The 15,102-nt window shown below is 42.2% G+C and overlaps 1 protein-coding gene across 1 annotated transcript; it reads right to left on the reverse strand.

Annotated features, from left to right (window-relative positions):
• Positions 1-528: 528 nt before the first annotated feature.
• Positions 529-7,829, reverse strand: LOC127773351 (uncharacterized). Its single transcript, XM_052299416.1, has 2 exons — positions 7,536-7,829; positions 529-2,172 (listed from the first exon to the last, which is right to left on the reverse strand). The coding sequence occupies exons 1-2, from the start codon at positions 7,827-7,829 to the stop codon at positions 799-801; spliced, it is 1,668 nt and encodes a 555-aa protein (XP_052155376.1). The 3' UTR covers positions 529-798.
• Positions 7,830-15,102: the final 7,273 nt, after the last annotated feature.

Here is a 15,102-nt window from a genome sequence, read left to right on the forward strand (position 1 = left end):
TAACACTGAAAGATCTTGTGGTGGTGGTTTCTGCAGAAGCTCTTCCTGGATACCATTAGGCTACTTGCAAAGTACACAGAGAAGATTATCTGCAGCAACGCTAGGATGCTTCACCTAGTGCATACTGGTGTGATGGTGTCCTCTGATTATCTGTACAAATTTGAAACAAATTTTCAGCAATGTAGTTGTAATTAGGTTTTGATATTCATCACAAAACCGGCCTGCAACACAATCTCTCAAGCATATGGAGGAAACATCACATATATTTCTTTTCACAAGCAATACAAATATTGTTCCATGCAGGAATTTGGCTTGCAACATAGTCTGTTCTATCTGTAGAAGAGTATGAGAAGGAATTCGGTTCTGTAACACAATTATTCTATCTGTAGCAAAGTAAGTATATGAGCATTCTGCTAGTTTAAGAAAACATCACTCATAAAGAAGCAAACGTTGATTATATAAATAAATGTAAGTCTGACAAAAAAATTGAGGACAATGATGACAGGTTGGAACAAGTTACATACTGTTGGTTTTTTAATCAAAGCTGATAGTATCCATCATCCGACTGTTACCAAAGATGCAAATTAAGAAGGACAACAATTGATCGACTGACTTGTGGAGGGACATAAATATTCAAACCAAGTGGCTGATAAATAAGATTACAATCTAAAACCATATCAAAGTCAGCCATACATACAAAGAGTAAATTAACCAACTACACTTACTAACAATAAATAGTAGTGGTAGTAATAAGCTTCTTAATTAGCATCAGCTAGCAGTGAGGCTTTGACAATAATATCAATCTTTGATCCCGTTCTTGAAGCCGACGCTGAATACAAGGTACTCTTCAAGAGTGCAGGGGCGTGCAAAGGGCACAATCCTTCCTAGGTGGAAGAGGCTGATATCAACAAGGAGTGGCGCCTTGCGCCCACTTTCGAGGACATGCTCGAGCCGCGGCTCAACAGTCCGGTCCTTGAGGTGGCACAAGCCAAAGCCCACAGCGCAGCAGCTGTTCATCCCAAGATACACCGTGTTGCCAAGTATGGAAGGGAACCTGTCGATAGAGAGCGAGACGCACGCCACATCGCCGATGAACACCGCCCGGTCGTCGGCGATGCCGTCCACGCGTACCAGCTTCTTCCTGACGATGTCCACCTCGAACACCTGCAGTATTCGCCAATTGTACCGGCATGGGCTTTTGCTGGGCAGCTTGATCAAGTCGTTCTTCTTCCTTCGCTTGATGCACCTCTGCTCGTGATCTGTGAGGTGGGTGAGGTCGCCGTAATAGCGCACCATGAGCATACGGTGATCGTCGTCGTTGGGCGGCACAAGGTAGGAGACCACGTTGCTGCACAGAACTCGGCCGTGCCACATCGAATGTTTGGTCTGGTCCTTGACGATGGGTATCAGCTGGGGCCTAGGACGAATGCTTAGCTTCAATATGTTACCTTGGTATGTCACCAAGTAGATGCGGCCACGGAGCGTCACCACGGACAGGTAGTTGACATACCGGAGTTGTTGGCCGTCGCTACGGCTGATGCTGCTTGGGAAGGTCGACCAAGCTTTGTCGTCGAGGAGCTTCCAATGGCGGTCGCCGGGCTTGGCGTACGCGATGTTTAACCGCATGTCTCTCAGGAAAATAGCGACGGTCGGTGGGGAGGTCTCGTCGGAGATGCCGGCGTAGGCAATCAGCGACCACGGGATCTCGGCATGGACACGTTTCTCAGCAGGGATCACGTTTGCCATGGCGGCGGTGATGGGTGGGAGATCGGTGACGGCTTTTGTGAGGGGATTGAGGAGTCGAATGGCGTCGGTCACCTTGTCGCGAAGGACCAGGAGGCCCTCGGTCCTGCACTCGATCTGGATCTGGCCGCCGGCGGCGAGCTCCTCCGGGAGGTCGACCTGGATGCAGGCGCCGGTGGCGATGTTGAGGAAGCGGCACCGCATGTCGCCGGAGGTGGAGGAGAGGAGGATCCAGCGGAGCGGGCGGAAGCGGCTGTCGAGTTCGCGCGGGTGGGGGGTGCACTCCCTCCACGCCTTGCAGACGGCGCGGAAGCGAAGGTACTCTGCCACATCGTACCCAAGCAGCCTGCTTGCAATATCCTCGGTCAGCTCCGATGGCAAATCACTCCTGCCACAGTGAGTACCGATCGATCGATTACAAATCGGAAACTATTTAGGAGGTAAATGGTGTGGAAAACGGGACTCGCCATTGGTGGAGATCGCATCTGCGCTTCTTCAACCATCTCGGGCGATCTTCATCATCTGCAAGGAGGCTGCTACGGGTTTGCTTCATCATATCGCTCTCTTCAGATCTTCTTCTCAAGAAGAATCGGTGCAGTGGCGGCGGTGTTGACAATGAAGTATAGATATAGACAGCAGGATATATGGAAAGAGTGTGGCCTTCAAGGTAGAAGAGGGCCTCCTCGATCGGTTTGGGCTGGAGAGGCTTGCTGGGCTGAGTTCATGGGCTGGCAAGTGTGGGATGATGGGCCGTGAAGTGAGTTGGGTTGGGTTTGAGAGGAGAGAGAAAGAGGGCCCAGAATGATTAGTGTTTTCTTTTCAGTTTTCTATAATTTTGTTCTTTATTATGGGTAAATGGAATTGGAAAGTTAGATTGGTTTATATTCACAAAATTTGAGTAATTCAAAGGAGATATTTCCTTTGGAGAATTTTAGTCACCTTTGTGACTTTAGTAGTTGATGAAACAAAACATTGGAGGAAAGGAACAATGTGAGAATGTTTTTTGCAAAATGTTTTATGCCACAATTTTTATTTTGTTCCCACATTTATTTATCCATGAAGGATGATTTTCCCTACCTTTTTAATAGTTTCTAGGTGTTGTTTGTTAGTTCTCGATTTCACTAAGTTCACTTACTTTGGGTAAAGAGATTTTGTAGCAACAACAAGGTGTTGTTTGAATTTTTTTTTAGAATTATCTTGAGAAAGCAAAAGGGTTCGATATGAAGAATTATCTTGAGGCGCAGCGGACCGTGTTACCGGCGACGCATGCTAATTGCTAAGCACAACAGTGGCAGCTGTTCGGGATGGTGGCGTAAGCAAGGCTACCGAGGACGGTGGCTCAATTCCATGATAAAATGGGGTCTAAGGTCTACCCTCCATTCTGATGAAGATATGGCCCATTGGTGTACCTATATTTTATATACGGGTGGTCCAACTTATATATTTTTAAATTCTATAAATATAACAAGGTTAAAAGTATAAATTGATAAACGTGCATCATAATGTACTAATAGTGGAGTTATTTTTCCTTTTTTCAAAACTTTTTATATATGCATATATGCATTGGGCTAGATTTTTTTTTCTCGGGACTATTGGGACAATCTTGGATCCGCTATAAGATGGCCTGCAGATAAATGGGAAAGATAAATGGGAAAGTTCACCGGTGTACTGAAACCGATTTGATTTAGATTGTTCATGGGCATGAAAGAAGCTATTTGGAATGGTTCAAACAAAAAAAAAGACAAAGTTACTCTGTTCAAAGTGAAAAGATTGATTTGAGGACCATCTCAAGTGAAACTTTGGAGATAAAAAGTATTGCAAACTGCAATTTACTTTTTTGTTTTTTCTTTACCAATTTCAAACTCTAGTGTGCTCTATTTGTTGATAGAGTCTGTACTTGGAGAGAATATAAATAAAAGGACTAAAAACACTAATAACAACTCCCGAATCCGGAACTATGGATGGTCAAATGGGCCGCCCGACACGGCACGGCCCAGGCCCGGCTGTGCCTGGGCCGAGGTTAGTCGGGCCAGCATGGTCCGACCTACACGTCGAGCCGTGCCAGCCCAATTCGACTCGGGCCATGCCAGGCTGGCCCAAAGGCACGACAACCCATCGTGCTTCTCCACTGAATAAGTCTATTTTTCGTCCCTCAACTCTGTGGGCTATCCATATGGTTGGAAAATAAGTCTATTTTGGGCCTGTTCGTCTGCCTGTGCTGCGGCTGCGGCGCAGTCGGCACCAACAGTGCCACACACACATGGCACAGCCGCAGCTGCAGCCACCGCAGACAAACAGCCGAATAGGCCCTTTGTATTCCTCTTCTCTTTGGGCCTTGCATTATATGGTTATTTAAGTCTATTTTGCATCCCTATATTATTTTTCTTCGATCATGGCGGGGCGGGCCGGCCCACCGTGCCGAGGGTGCAGCCTAGGCATAGCCCGGATGTTGGGCTGGGCTGGCACGGGCACAACCCCAGTCGGGCCGGGCCGTGCTTGGGCCGGGCCGCGGGCCTCGGGCCGTATGGCCATCTATATTCGGAACCCATGAAAGGCGAACTCCCCTAGGGAAAAGGGAAAAAAGAAAAAAAACTATCTTTCCTTGAAATCCGAAACTTGCTTCCTCCCCATTCGGACGGAGTCGGCTAGGTTTCCATCGGCGATCACGCTCGCCGCAGGTAAGCCGGCGGCGACCCCTCTCCCCCTCTTTCGGCTAGCAAATTATGTCTACCATGTGTTGCCGGCAAACCAATCCTCCACCCTCGCCAACGAACCCCCGCCACCTCCACCATCTCCTTCTCTCTGAAAACCGAGCAAACCAATCCTCCGGCCGAAATCATATTTGATCTTTGTGTCATCGTCTCGTCTCGTTTTTCCCCTTTTGCTCTATGTTGTGTTGCGTAATTCAATGTGTGTTGTTGTTTGTTTCAGCCAGAGGAGATGGAGACAGTCGATTCATCTGTGACTATAGACAAAGATGAATCTACTACTACTACTGCTGCTGCTGTTGAGTTTGACCCATGGAACCCTCCACTTCCGCCGCCTCCTGACAACCCTAATTCAGCAATGTGCTATACTCCATCAGTTCTCCTAGAGTCCTTTTTTTTTACTGGGTTTCCAACATGCATGCATTTCGTTTTTCAGTATGCAGATGTAACAGAGGACATACTTACAGAGTCCAGGCTTACAAACATAATCACCCCAGAGCGCACTCCTAAGGTTCTTGGCTCACTTCATCTCTCTCATCATTTTCATTTAGTAGGAGGATTGGGCCTCCTTTTGGTTATCCTGCAATGTCATGGTTGACGCGTAGACACAAGAATTTTATGACATTCGTACAAAGTTAATCAAGATCCATTTGTTGCTATAAAACTTTGAAGGCTAATGTTGTAAAAACTAAAGCATAAGTAGTTTAACATGTGCCTCCTACTGGTTTTTTTGCGCAAATATCTCGGGTATGCATCCGTATAACCATGTCCATGCTAGCTCTGCCCCTGATTTTTTTTTAGTTATATTGCAACATTGCAAGTTCATAATCCTAATGTGTATTTCAGCAAGATATTATTTCTTCTTGCCTCTCATTTGGTTGATTGACTGTGTTACCCTTTTTTGTAACATGAATGGGTCAATCTAGTTGGTGATTTTTTACTTCTGCGATATACAAGGTCACTTTTCAACCATCCTGAAAGACGATTGTGTCCAAAGCTTCCTCGATCTATTCGAGGATAATGTGCACCGCATGACATGGGGCTTGATCTTCACCGCGCACACCATCAACTTCATTATTGCAAACAATGCCATGCACTGTGCCAAGGTTGCCCTGGAGGGCACGGCACCAGACCTCTATGGGAACCGATTAGCTTCGGGTTCTTCGGTTCTTCCCCATTCACCAAGCAGCTTCAATGTTTTCTATCAACATGATCAACTTGCTTCTAGACTATGGTGCATCAGCCAATGTATGCACCGTAGGCAAAAAGGTCATCGAAGGTCTTCTTCCACTTCATGTTGCGATTGATGATACTTGCACGCATAAGTATCTTGAGGATAATTTGTTAACTTATCAGAAGGATCTGGATCACAAGAAGTTGCATGTTGACTATATCTACAAGATCATCCATCTGTTGTGCCTCCCTGAGATGATTTGTCTAAAATCTTCCTCTTCACTAATTACTCCTTTTACAGCATAACACAAATAATTAAGTTGATGTTGATCTCATTTTCTGTCCCGAACAAGTGTTGTAACATTATTTGAAGATTGAACATGTGTTTATCTCCACTTGTGAGTTTCCAAATGTTCCATCTTTGGTATTTCTGTTCATGTGTCAAGAGGCATGTAAAGGTTTGCTTTGATACTATTCCCTCTATCCAAAATGCGAGATATTTTTAACTTTTCACTATCTCAGACACAATACGTTAGATATAGCTGTCTCATCATGTACTAGCAAAATGCAAAACAATAAAAGCAAAATATTATGTCAGCACTTTTCCCGGTGAATCCAATAACATAATTCCATGTTAATATTTGAAACACAACATATTTAAGGTAGATTGAAAACCCTAGTAGCATGAATCTGACGATGACCAACATTTTTGGACAGAGGGAGTAGACTGTTAATATTTTATCATTTTTTTATGAACACAAGTATTGACTAGTATTGGTGGGATTGTTTGTAAACAGATTTATTCTGTTGGGTGTATTGTTCTGCATTTCTGAATATCTCGTTTTGGAAAACTAAGATTTGGATCCGCCTTATGTGTTTTGAGAAAAAAAACTTTACTAAGTTCTAAACAGATTCTGACAAATCCATGTTGATGTTGTTTGCAGAAGATGTGCTTGGACACAATTAGTGTCATGGGCATTGGGCCGGAAGGCAGAGGCCATAGGCAGCCCATATCAATTAAGTTAGGGATAAGATTATTAGTTAAGTTAGAGATAAGATTAGATTGAATCCTTACTTAGGGATCAAGCTATACCATCTATATAAGGATGGGATCGTATCTATTATCATTAAGCAACGAATATCAATTAGTCTAATCTCTCCCTCCCAATAATGTTCTTCTCCCTAGTCTAAATCTACATCCCTTCACCAAGAGCCAACGTCGCCCGGCTATCTTCCCGGTGGTGTTTATCCCGTTTTACCAGTTGAAAGCAAACTTGAGCTGAGGCTTTAGTGTCTATCAAGTCTGCTTTCAATTGGCACCACCAGTTTTTGCAGCTATTAGTACAGTACCAGAGCCTCATGCAGCTCAAGAGTTTACATCCACAAAAAGGCTACTAGGCATGACACATGCAAGCATGTCATTCAACAAGAAGTAAAGATGAATAACTTTTAATTGGCAGTTTTGTAGTTCAGCCAAACATCGAGAGCAGCTATCTTATCACTAGAGATTAATTCGGACAGTGCCTCATCTCAAGAGCTTACACATCTCCCAACAAAAATGGTGCTACCAAGCACAACAAATTGCCATTCAGCTATCTCCGTATAGCAAAACAGTACTGAAAGGCAGTTTTTTCATATCTCCATCATATCTCTGCATCATACCTTGCAAATTAAACACACTCAAGAGTCAAGATTGGAGAATAGCGCATGCAGTATGTATAACACAACTTGAAATTAGGAGTCGATCAACAAACGACATGCACTCAGTGAACCGGTGGTCATCATGGAAAAACAAGAGGCAAGCTGGGTTCACTTCTTGCAAGCTGTTGATGTAAGAAGCTTCTTGTCGATCCTCACTCGTACGGAAGCCACGCCTAGTGTTGATTCTATGGGTGTGCGGTCGCTTATCACCGCACTATCATAGGACACTCTCAGGTATCCCAGCGGCTTCTTTGTCTTGTCCCGTGGTGACAATCTAATCATAAAACCTAACTCCATCTTATGAATAGAAGTAGCTCTGTAGCCCTCGATTGAGTGCAACACATCCTCTTTGATCTTCTTTGCAGTCTGCTCATCCTTCACGTGGACTACAATCATTGGAGGCTTCAATACCTTCACTAGATTAAACAAACTTCCAAATTTATACTTTTCAGCCTTGACCGTGAGCTTCCAATCACGCAGTAGCGCTGCACGCCCTTCTTCCATGCATTCTCTACAAAATTCAGAGTAGAAGTTAGTTTAACATAGACTTGGTGCGCAATCATGCAAGAAGTAATTAGTACTCCATATAGAGTATATATGTTAGAAACACTACAAACCTGTCATATTTTTGCTCTTCTCTGTGTCTTGATGGACAGTAAACAGCGGCAAGCTAGCAGGCAAGATGGTGTGCTCATCTCTCAAATAGGGCATTCATTAACATGAGCTCGGCCCCTTTCTCTGTCATATTATCTGCAAAGAAGTTTTGCACGTGTGGCACCTAACAGCAGCTGAAATGCTGATAATACTTCTTCATTCCTCTCATTGTCTGGCACAATTCCTTTTCTGGACCTTCACTTATCTGGCAAACCTTTCTTTTCTAGACCTTCACTTATCTGGCAAACCTCACTTATGATTCGGTCTGTAGCTTGGTCATCTGTTATAACTGAGAGCTTCTTTATCTTCATATCAACTCCATTCCTAACCAAACAATATATTCCTACGTGCCTAGCTACTTGTTGATATTTCTTAGCGACACTACTAGAAATATAATTCCCAACAATAGCACTAGGAATAATCCAGATATATTTTGGTTACAGATATGATCCGCAAGCGCACGGATATACCATTGTAGCAATCCAGCCGAGAGTATTCTAAGGTATCGTATTTATTTTATCCTAAGGGAAGATATGATAATAGAGTACTATGCTAATAATTTATATATTACTTGTATATATCAAGGTCTAAGCAGGGGTAAGTCAAGCTTAAGGGTAGAGTGACATACAGCTAAGGATTTAGCTAACTCCTATATCTCCTAATTATGGCTAAGTGGTAGTAGTTTAGATATATTCTATTCCTATACTTCTAGTATACAACATCTTAATATATTCTAACTAGTATACACTATGAGTATAACCCCTTTAACAATGCAGCATAGCTAAGCCTCCTGATGCATCGCAAGACTACCCCGGGTTGTCGAGTTCTTTACGACAACCTGTCATAGCCATTCAACCAAAGCGGGATACAGAGGAGTATCCAACCCCAGAAAATTGTATGTAGGGATATAAACTGCGGGGAGACGCCCGTACTGAGCTGTCACCATCAGCGGCCCACAAATCACCCGGAGAATATACCCCAAATAATGATAAGCGGTAACCTAAGCTCCATGCTTAAATTACTACTTACTACTCAACAGCCTTGCAATCGGTGTAGAGTAACTAAGTCTGAAGCCATAACTCTTGCTTAGCCTAAGCAGACTAATGACCCAGTAGTTAGACATTATACCAACATCAATGCAAATCCCAGAAGGTTTAACCACACAGATTATACTACTCATGAATAAACTAAGACTGGTACTCATATTCTATGATTGGAATAAAGCACCGAACTTGTATAAACAAGAATATTATATTGATAAATGGAAGTCTTACAAAGAAGAAAGGAAAAACTTCAGAACTTTTACCGAACTCCCCTAAGCCTCCACGGACTTAGAAACTATTCTAACTCTACTCCACTAGCACTAAAACTAACTTTGTGGAGAGCTTTGATCCTTGCTTGTGTGTGTGGAGAATGGAATGAGAGGAGGGGTATTTATAGCCCATTAGTTGCCTTGGGAGTGTGGAGATGCTCAAAGTATCCAATGAGCATCTTTGCTCTCCTCATGACAAGTGGCATGATGAAGCATCCAAAGAGCATCTTTCACCCTCCTTGTGCCATGTGTTCATGCTTATGACGATTTCCACCGGTAGATACAGCCACAACCGTCATCAGGAAGCAGGTACTACCGACCTCGGCTTGGGCCTAGGCTGATTGGGCTTGGCCATGGTTCGGCCGAACCCTGGTCAGCTCCCCTGGCGCTCATTCTTCTCTGGTAGGCTGACAGGTGGGTCCCTATGACAGTGACATCCATTTTGGGCCAAATTCAGATATATAAATTGGACCTTTGGGCCTCCTAATGGATTTGCAGGTCACTGATAGACTTTCAACTGATTGATCGATATGTTTCCACTATCTTTCACTTCACTTTGGTAGGTTATCCTGCATTGGTTAGTTTGCCAAGCACATATTGGAATAGAATATTTTATTTGCAAAATAATGCATTGCAAGCATACTTAGTCTTCATATATCGGGTGATATTGACGGTCGAAACTGGTCGATAATGACGGTCAACACTACTGTACACGACCTGCAACGAACACCATGATACAGAATACATCGGATCACCCGACGACACTCCCAGTCCCAATACAAAGAACAAAGATTTACGACACACATCTCACCATTGACTCTGGCTTTACCGTGAGAGGCATCAGATTGGGCCCAAACATATCCAGGAGGCAAAATATGATCAAACACCATATCCTCTATGGATCCCAAGGACGCCTTCCAACACTCTACGACCATGATACGATTATCTCGGATGAATCGGAGAAGATATTTCCATTTGTCATGGTGTAAATTGGACAACTTCTTCATCAGGTCAAGAGAATTAAGGAAATTGGGGTACTTGGACAAGAATTTCGAATTTGCACTCTAGTAAAGCCTAGAATCAGGGTGATTAAGGCCATGGGGCATTACAAGACCGCATGATACTAGATATGGTCTAATCTTTTCGTAGTATTCAGCTTTGAGAGTGCCCAAATCCAAATCTTGTCTCACCAGCCGATCAATATCTCTTATCAAATCATTTTCCAATTCAGAAATCACACCAAGCTGACTTTGGAATCCTTCTAAATTAGCGTCAATCACATTTGGATTTTCAAAATCAAACACTTGGTGAAGGTGGGAGTTTAGGAAGTGTTGAGAAGAGCCTTGAGTTACCCACAAGCAAGCTGGCCGACCGCGGCAGATGATTGAGTGAGCTGGCTGATGGCGAGAGCACCCTCGTCGGCGGTGGGAGGTGGCCGGCAGTTACCGGCAACGAGGGCCGCATCCTCTCCCTCTGCAGCTGTCCGGTGCCTGGCGGCTACCAGGATAGGACGAGGACTTCATCTGCACCGGCTGCTACAGCTGCAGGTGGGTGGCGCCTAGCAAGAGCTAGCCAAAGGTGGTGGTAGGGGTTAGTCGCCGTGGCAGGAAGCTGCCGGCGGCACGGGCACCATCCTCGTGGCCTGCCCTTGGCTAGCGCCCGCCATCGCCGATCGTAGATGGTGGCCGACCACCACGATAGCAGGTCACCCTTGGAAGCATCGATAAGAGCCGGTGATTTGGTAGAGATGTCAACCCTACCTAGTTAGGGTTTCATTTCAACTGGCACCACCAGTTTTGCAGCTATTAGTACAGTACAAGAGCCTCATGCAGCTCCTTTACCAAATTGACTCCTTTTCTTTCTTCTTTAATTTGTTTATAATATCTCTCTTGTAAATAACCAAATATTATCTAGTATGTATATTAAAAGCTCGCATCGATCTCGATATATAGGGCTAGGGCCACCTTTGTTTGAGCATAAGCTTAATTTATTGATTAGCTTAGGCTTTGAATTAAGCTGATATTTCAGGCTTTTACGATTTATAAGCCGATGGCTTTTAAGCTTTAAATTTAAATTTAGTAGGGTAGAGTCCTAACACTAAGTGAAAATAAAATATTTAAACTTAGCTTCTTCATTATATTAGTGTAGTCCCTCCGTCCAAAAGGCTAGCTAGGCGACGTTATTTCTTTTCTCATCCAAGACAAAAGAAAAATCAACTCATTCTACATGTAACAAAGACCAAGAAATATACATATGTATGCGACCAATGAGTATTAATACATAGAGATAATTCAAGAAATACCATTGACAAGCGTCCAAGTCCTAGAAATGCCATCGAAAATTGTGAGTTCCAAGAAATACTATCATACAAACGATTTTGTCCTAAAAATGCCATCGCCGTTAAGGTTCCGGCCATTTTGCGCTGTTAAATACACTGTTCATCATATAGAACTTAACGGCGTGGAATGGACGGAACCCTAACGGTGATGGTATTTTTGGGACAAAGTCGTTTGTACGATGGAATTTCTTAGAACTCACATTTGTCGATGGCATTTTTGGGATTTAAATGCTTGTCAATGGCATTTCTTGGATTATCTCTAATATATATGGTTGCTTGGTTAATTTTCGATCAACGATTTAATATAACATTGCAAAACAAAAAAAACAACTTCCTCACATCATTGAAATAGAGGATTAGCAAAGGAATTTTGGAGGATTCATTGTCCTAAGGATTTTTTTTCCTATAGAGCCCTTTGATTCATAGGAAGAGGATAAGAAAATTTCCATAGGATTGCATTCTTATGGTTAATTTCATAGGAAAATAAGCAAGAGGTTAGACCTCTTGTGAAACTTTTCATTGTTGAGTGTTTCCTGCGGTGTAATCAAATGGCTCTTCTCTCTGTTTCTTGTGTTCTCAATTTCTCTAGGATTGGAAAAACATATAATACTTCAATTCCTACGTTTTTTCCATTCCGTTGTGTTTTCTCTATCCTATGTTTTAAAGATGACCTAAATTTTGAATGCATAGAGTCTACACAAACATACGCATCCCATTTGGGTAAAAATGGAAAGTGAAACATGCTTTAAGCTTTTAGGTCAAAGGAAAAGCTTTTGAACAAAGAGATGCAAGCCAGTAGCAGGTACTTATTGCGGTTGCATGCATGGTTACCCAACTTACGTTGATGCATAAGCATGGCCACCTAGCAGCACGTACTCCAACTACGTACTACTCATCAAATAGACGATAGTCCGTCTACGTGCATGCATGCATGCCTGTAGTATAATAATCCAAATTACTCCCGTGATTAGGGAGAGAAGGGCACAAATCCCACAGTTAATCATGCATTTGCATGGGACCGAATACACCACGGACCACCGGCCGGCCGGGGCAGGCCAGCCTTCGATTCTTTCGTCTGGTCCGTGTCCGAGAAAAGTTGATGATTACACTCCTTCTTGCTAAGGGTCCACCAAACACAATCCGATTACGTATAACATATACGTAGTATATGCTTGGGCACACCAAGCCGTTTTTTCTTTGTTCTTTTGCTGTTAAAAGTTTTTTTTTTAGAATTACACGGTACAACGTAGACAGTACTCACAACGCACGCACACTCATCTCTATGAACGCACGCACGCAAACCTTACTCCTATGAGCATCTTCGAAGACTGGGCCGGCAAATCCTGGAGATTGACAAAATCAGCACAGGCGCCTCGCTATTAGCATCACAGCTAATCATGGATTAATTAATTAGGCTGAATAGATTCGTCTCGCGAATTAGTCTAGGGTTATGGAATGGGTTTTATCATTAGTCTACTTTTAATATTTCTAATTAGTGTCCAAACATCTATGGCCTTGTTTGGATCCTCCGGGCTATTAAATAGCCCTCCAAAATCTTGCTATTTAGAATTATTAAACGTATATTACCGACAAAACCGATTCCATAACCCCTAGGCTATTTTGCGAGACGAATCTAATGATGTATATTAATCCATAATTAGCGGCTTATTACTATAGCATCACGGTAGCAAATCATGGATTAATATACCTCGTTAGATTCGTCTCGCAAAATAGCCTAGGGGTTATGGAATGGGTTTTGTCAGTAATCTACGTTTAATACTCTTAAATAGCAAAATTATGGAGGGCTATTTAATAGCCTAGAGGATCCAAACAGGGCCTATGTGATAGGGACCTGTTCCAAACAGCCCCATAATATATAAGGCCTCCATCGGTTGGCTTTTTTTTCTAATAAGCCAAAACAGCTTATTAGGGAATAAAAATAAATTTGTAGGTAAAACTTTTATATATATGTTTTTTTTACCTTAAAAGCCAATGCTGAAAAAAAAACTACGTTAAAAATATCTCAAAACTAATCTTAAAATTAAGTTTGAAAATTCAAAATTTGGCTTATTCTTTGGCTCATTTGGCCATCCGATGGGAGCGATAGCCTCTTTCCTTTGATGTCCTGTGCCAAAAACATATACTACATGCAAGATGCATATATGGGTGATCGGATTGTTTTTGGTGGTCACATTGCATGGTGCCCTTAGCAATTTGTTTTCGAACACTGTTTGACTAACAGATGAGACAACGCCTTCAAAGAATGCCCACTTGGATATATATATCAATATTTGCATGCATGAACGTACGACGATCTCTTTCCTAACTACGTGCCAGCATGCAATGCATGCATGCCGTTAATTTAGCTGTGTCCCTAGCTAGGATCGTATTACATGCAAATTAACCATCCTATATAATAGGAGTATAATTAACACAAGTTCAGCTGCATGAGCTATTTGTCCATTAATTTATTTTATGCTATATTTTAAATAATGAAAAAAAAATAAAATCATATGAAAATAGTTTTAAATATGAATCTAATAATATCAATTAGAGTAAATTGCACTTTGCAGCAACTTGAAAAATATACTTTACTTTACACTGGGATATATAAAAAATAAGTTTCACTTTGCACTAGCTAGGTTGCATATAATTGAAGGAAAATCCTGTAAATTATGAGTAAAACATATGAAACTTCTTGAATTTAGACCATATTTCACAACATTTCTTTCATAGTTCATATTATATATGAAATTTCACTATTTTTTAATAGATTTGAGAGTAAATTTCATTTTGGGTCCCCTTTTATTATCGGTATTTCACTTTGGGTCACCCTTCAACTAATATTTTCACATTGGACCAGGTAATCTTATATTTGTTTCACTTTGGACCACCCTGACTCTCCTCTCAAGCATATGAACGACCTCGAGTAAGCCAGCTCATATTCGTCAATAAACCTCCTTAGCTGTATTTAGATCGTTTCTTTAACATATGACAAATTGAATGTAGATGAATAAGAGAGTTGAGGGTAGTCCAAAGTAACACAATTGTAAATTTACCCAGTCCAAATTAAAAACATTAGTTAAAAAGTGGTTCAAAACGAAATGCCAGTAATAAAAGGTGGCCCAGAGTAAAATTTACTCAAGAATATACATACAACTATTTAGATGATACAACAATGAAGGAATGTTTGCTTCTTGAACACACCGGTACCAGGACGAAAGAAGGCTGGCTGGCTGGCCACGTGGCTGAAATATATATCTACATGCATATTGTGGCCTGGCCTGGCCCGGTGGTCCGTGCATGGTGTACTCGGGTGATCCCTTGCATGATTAACTGTGGAATTTGTGCCCCTCTCCCCCTAATCACGTACTCCCTCTGTTTCAAAATGTTTAACACCGTTGACTTTTTAGCACATGTTTGACCGTTCGTTTTATTTAAAAACTTTTGTGAAATATGTAAAATTATATGCC

This window comes from Oryza glaberrima, chromosome 5 (genome assembly GCF_000147395.1).
Source record: "Oryza glaberrima chromosome 5, OglaRS2, whole genome shotgun sequence".
Classification (NCBI taxonomy): domain Eukaryota; kingdom Viridiplantae; phylum Streptophyta; class Magnoliopsida; order Poales; family Poaceae; genus Oryza; species Oryza glaberrima.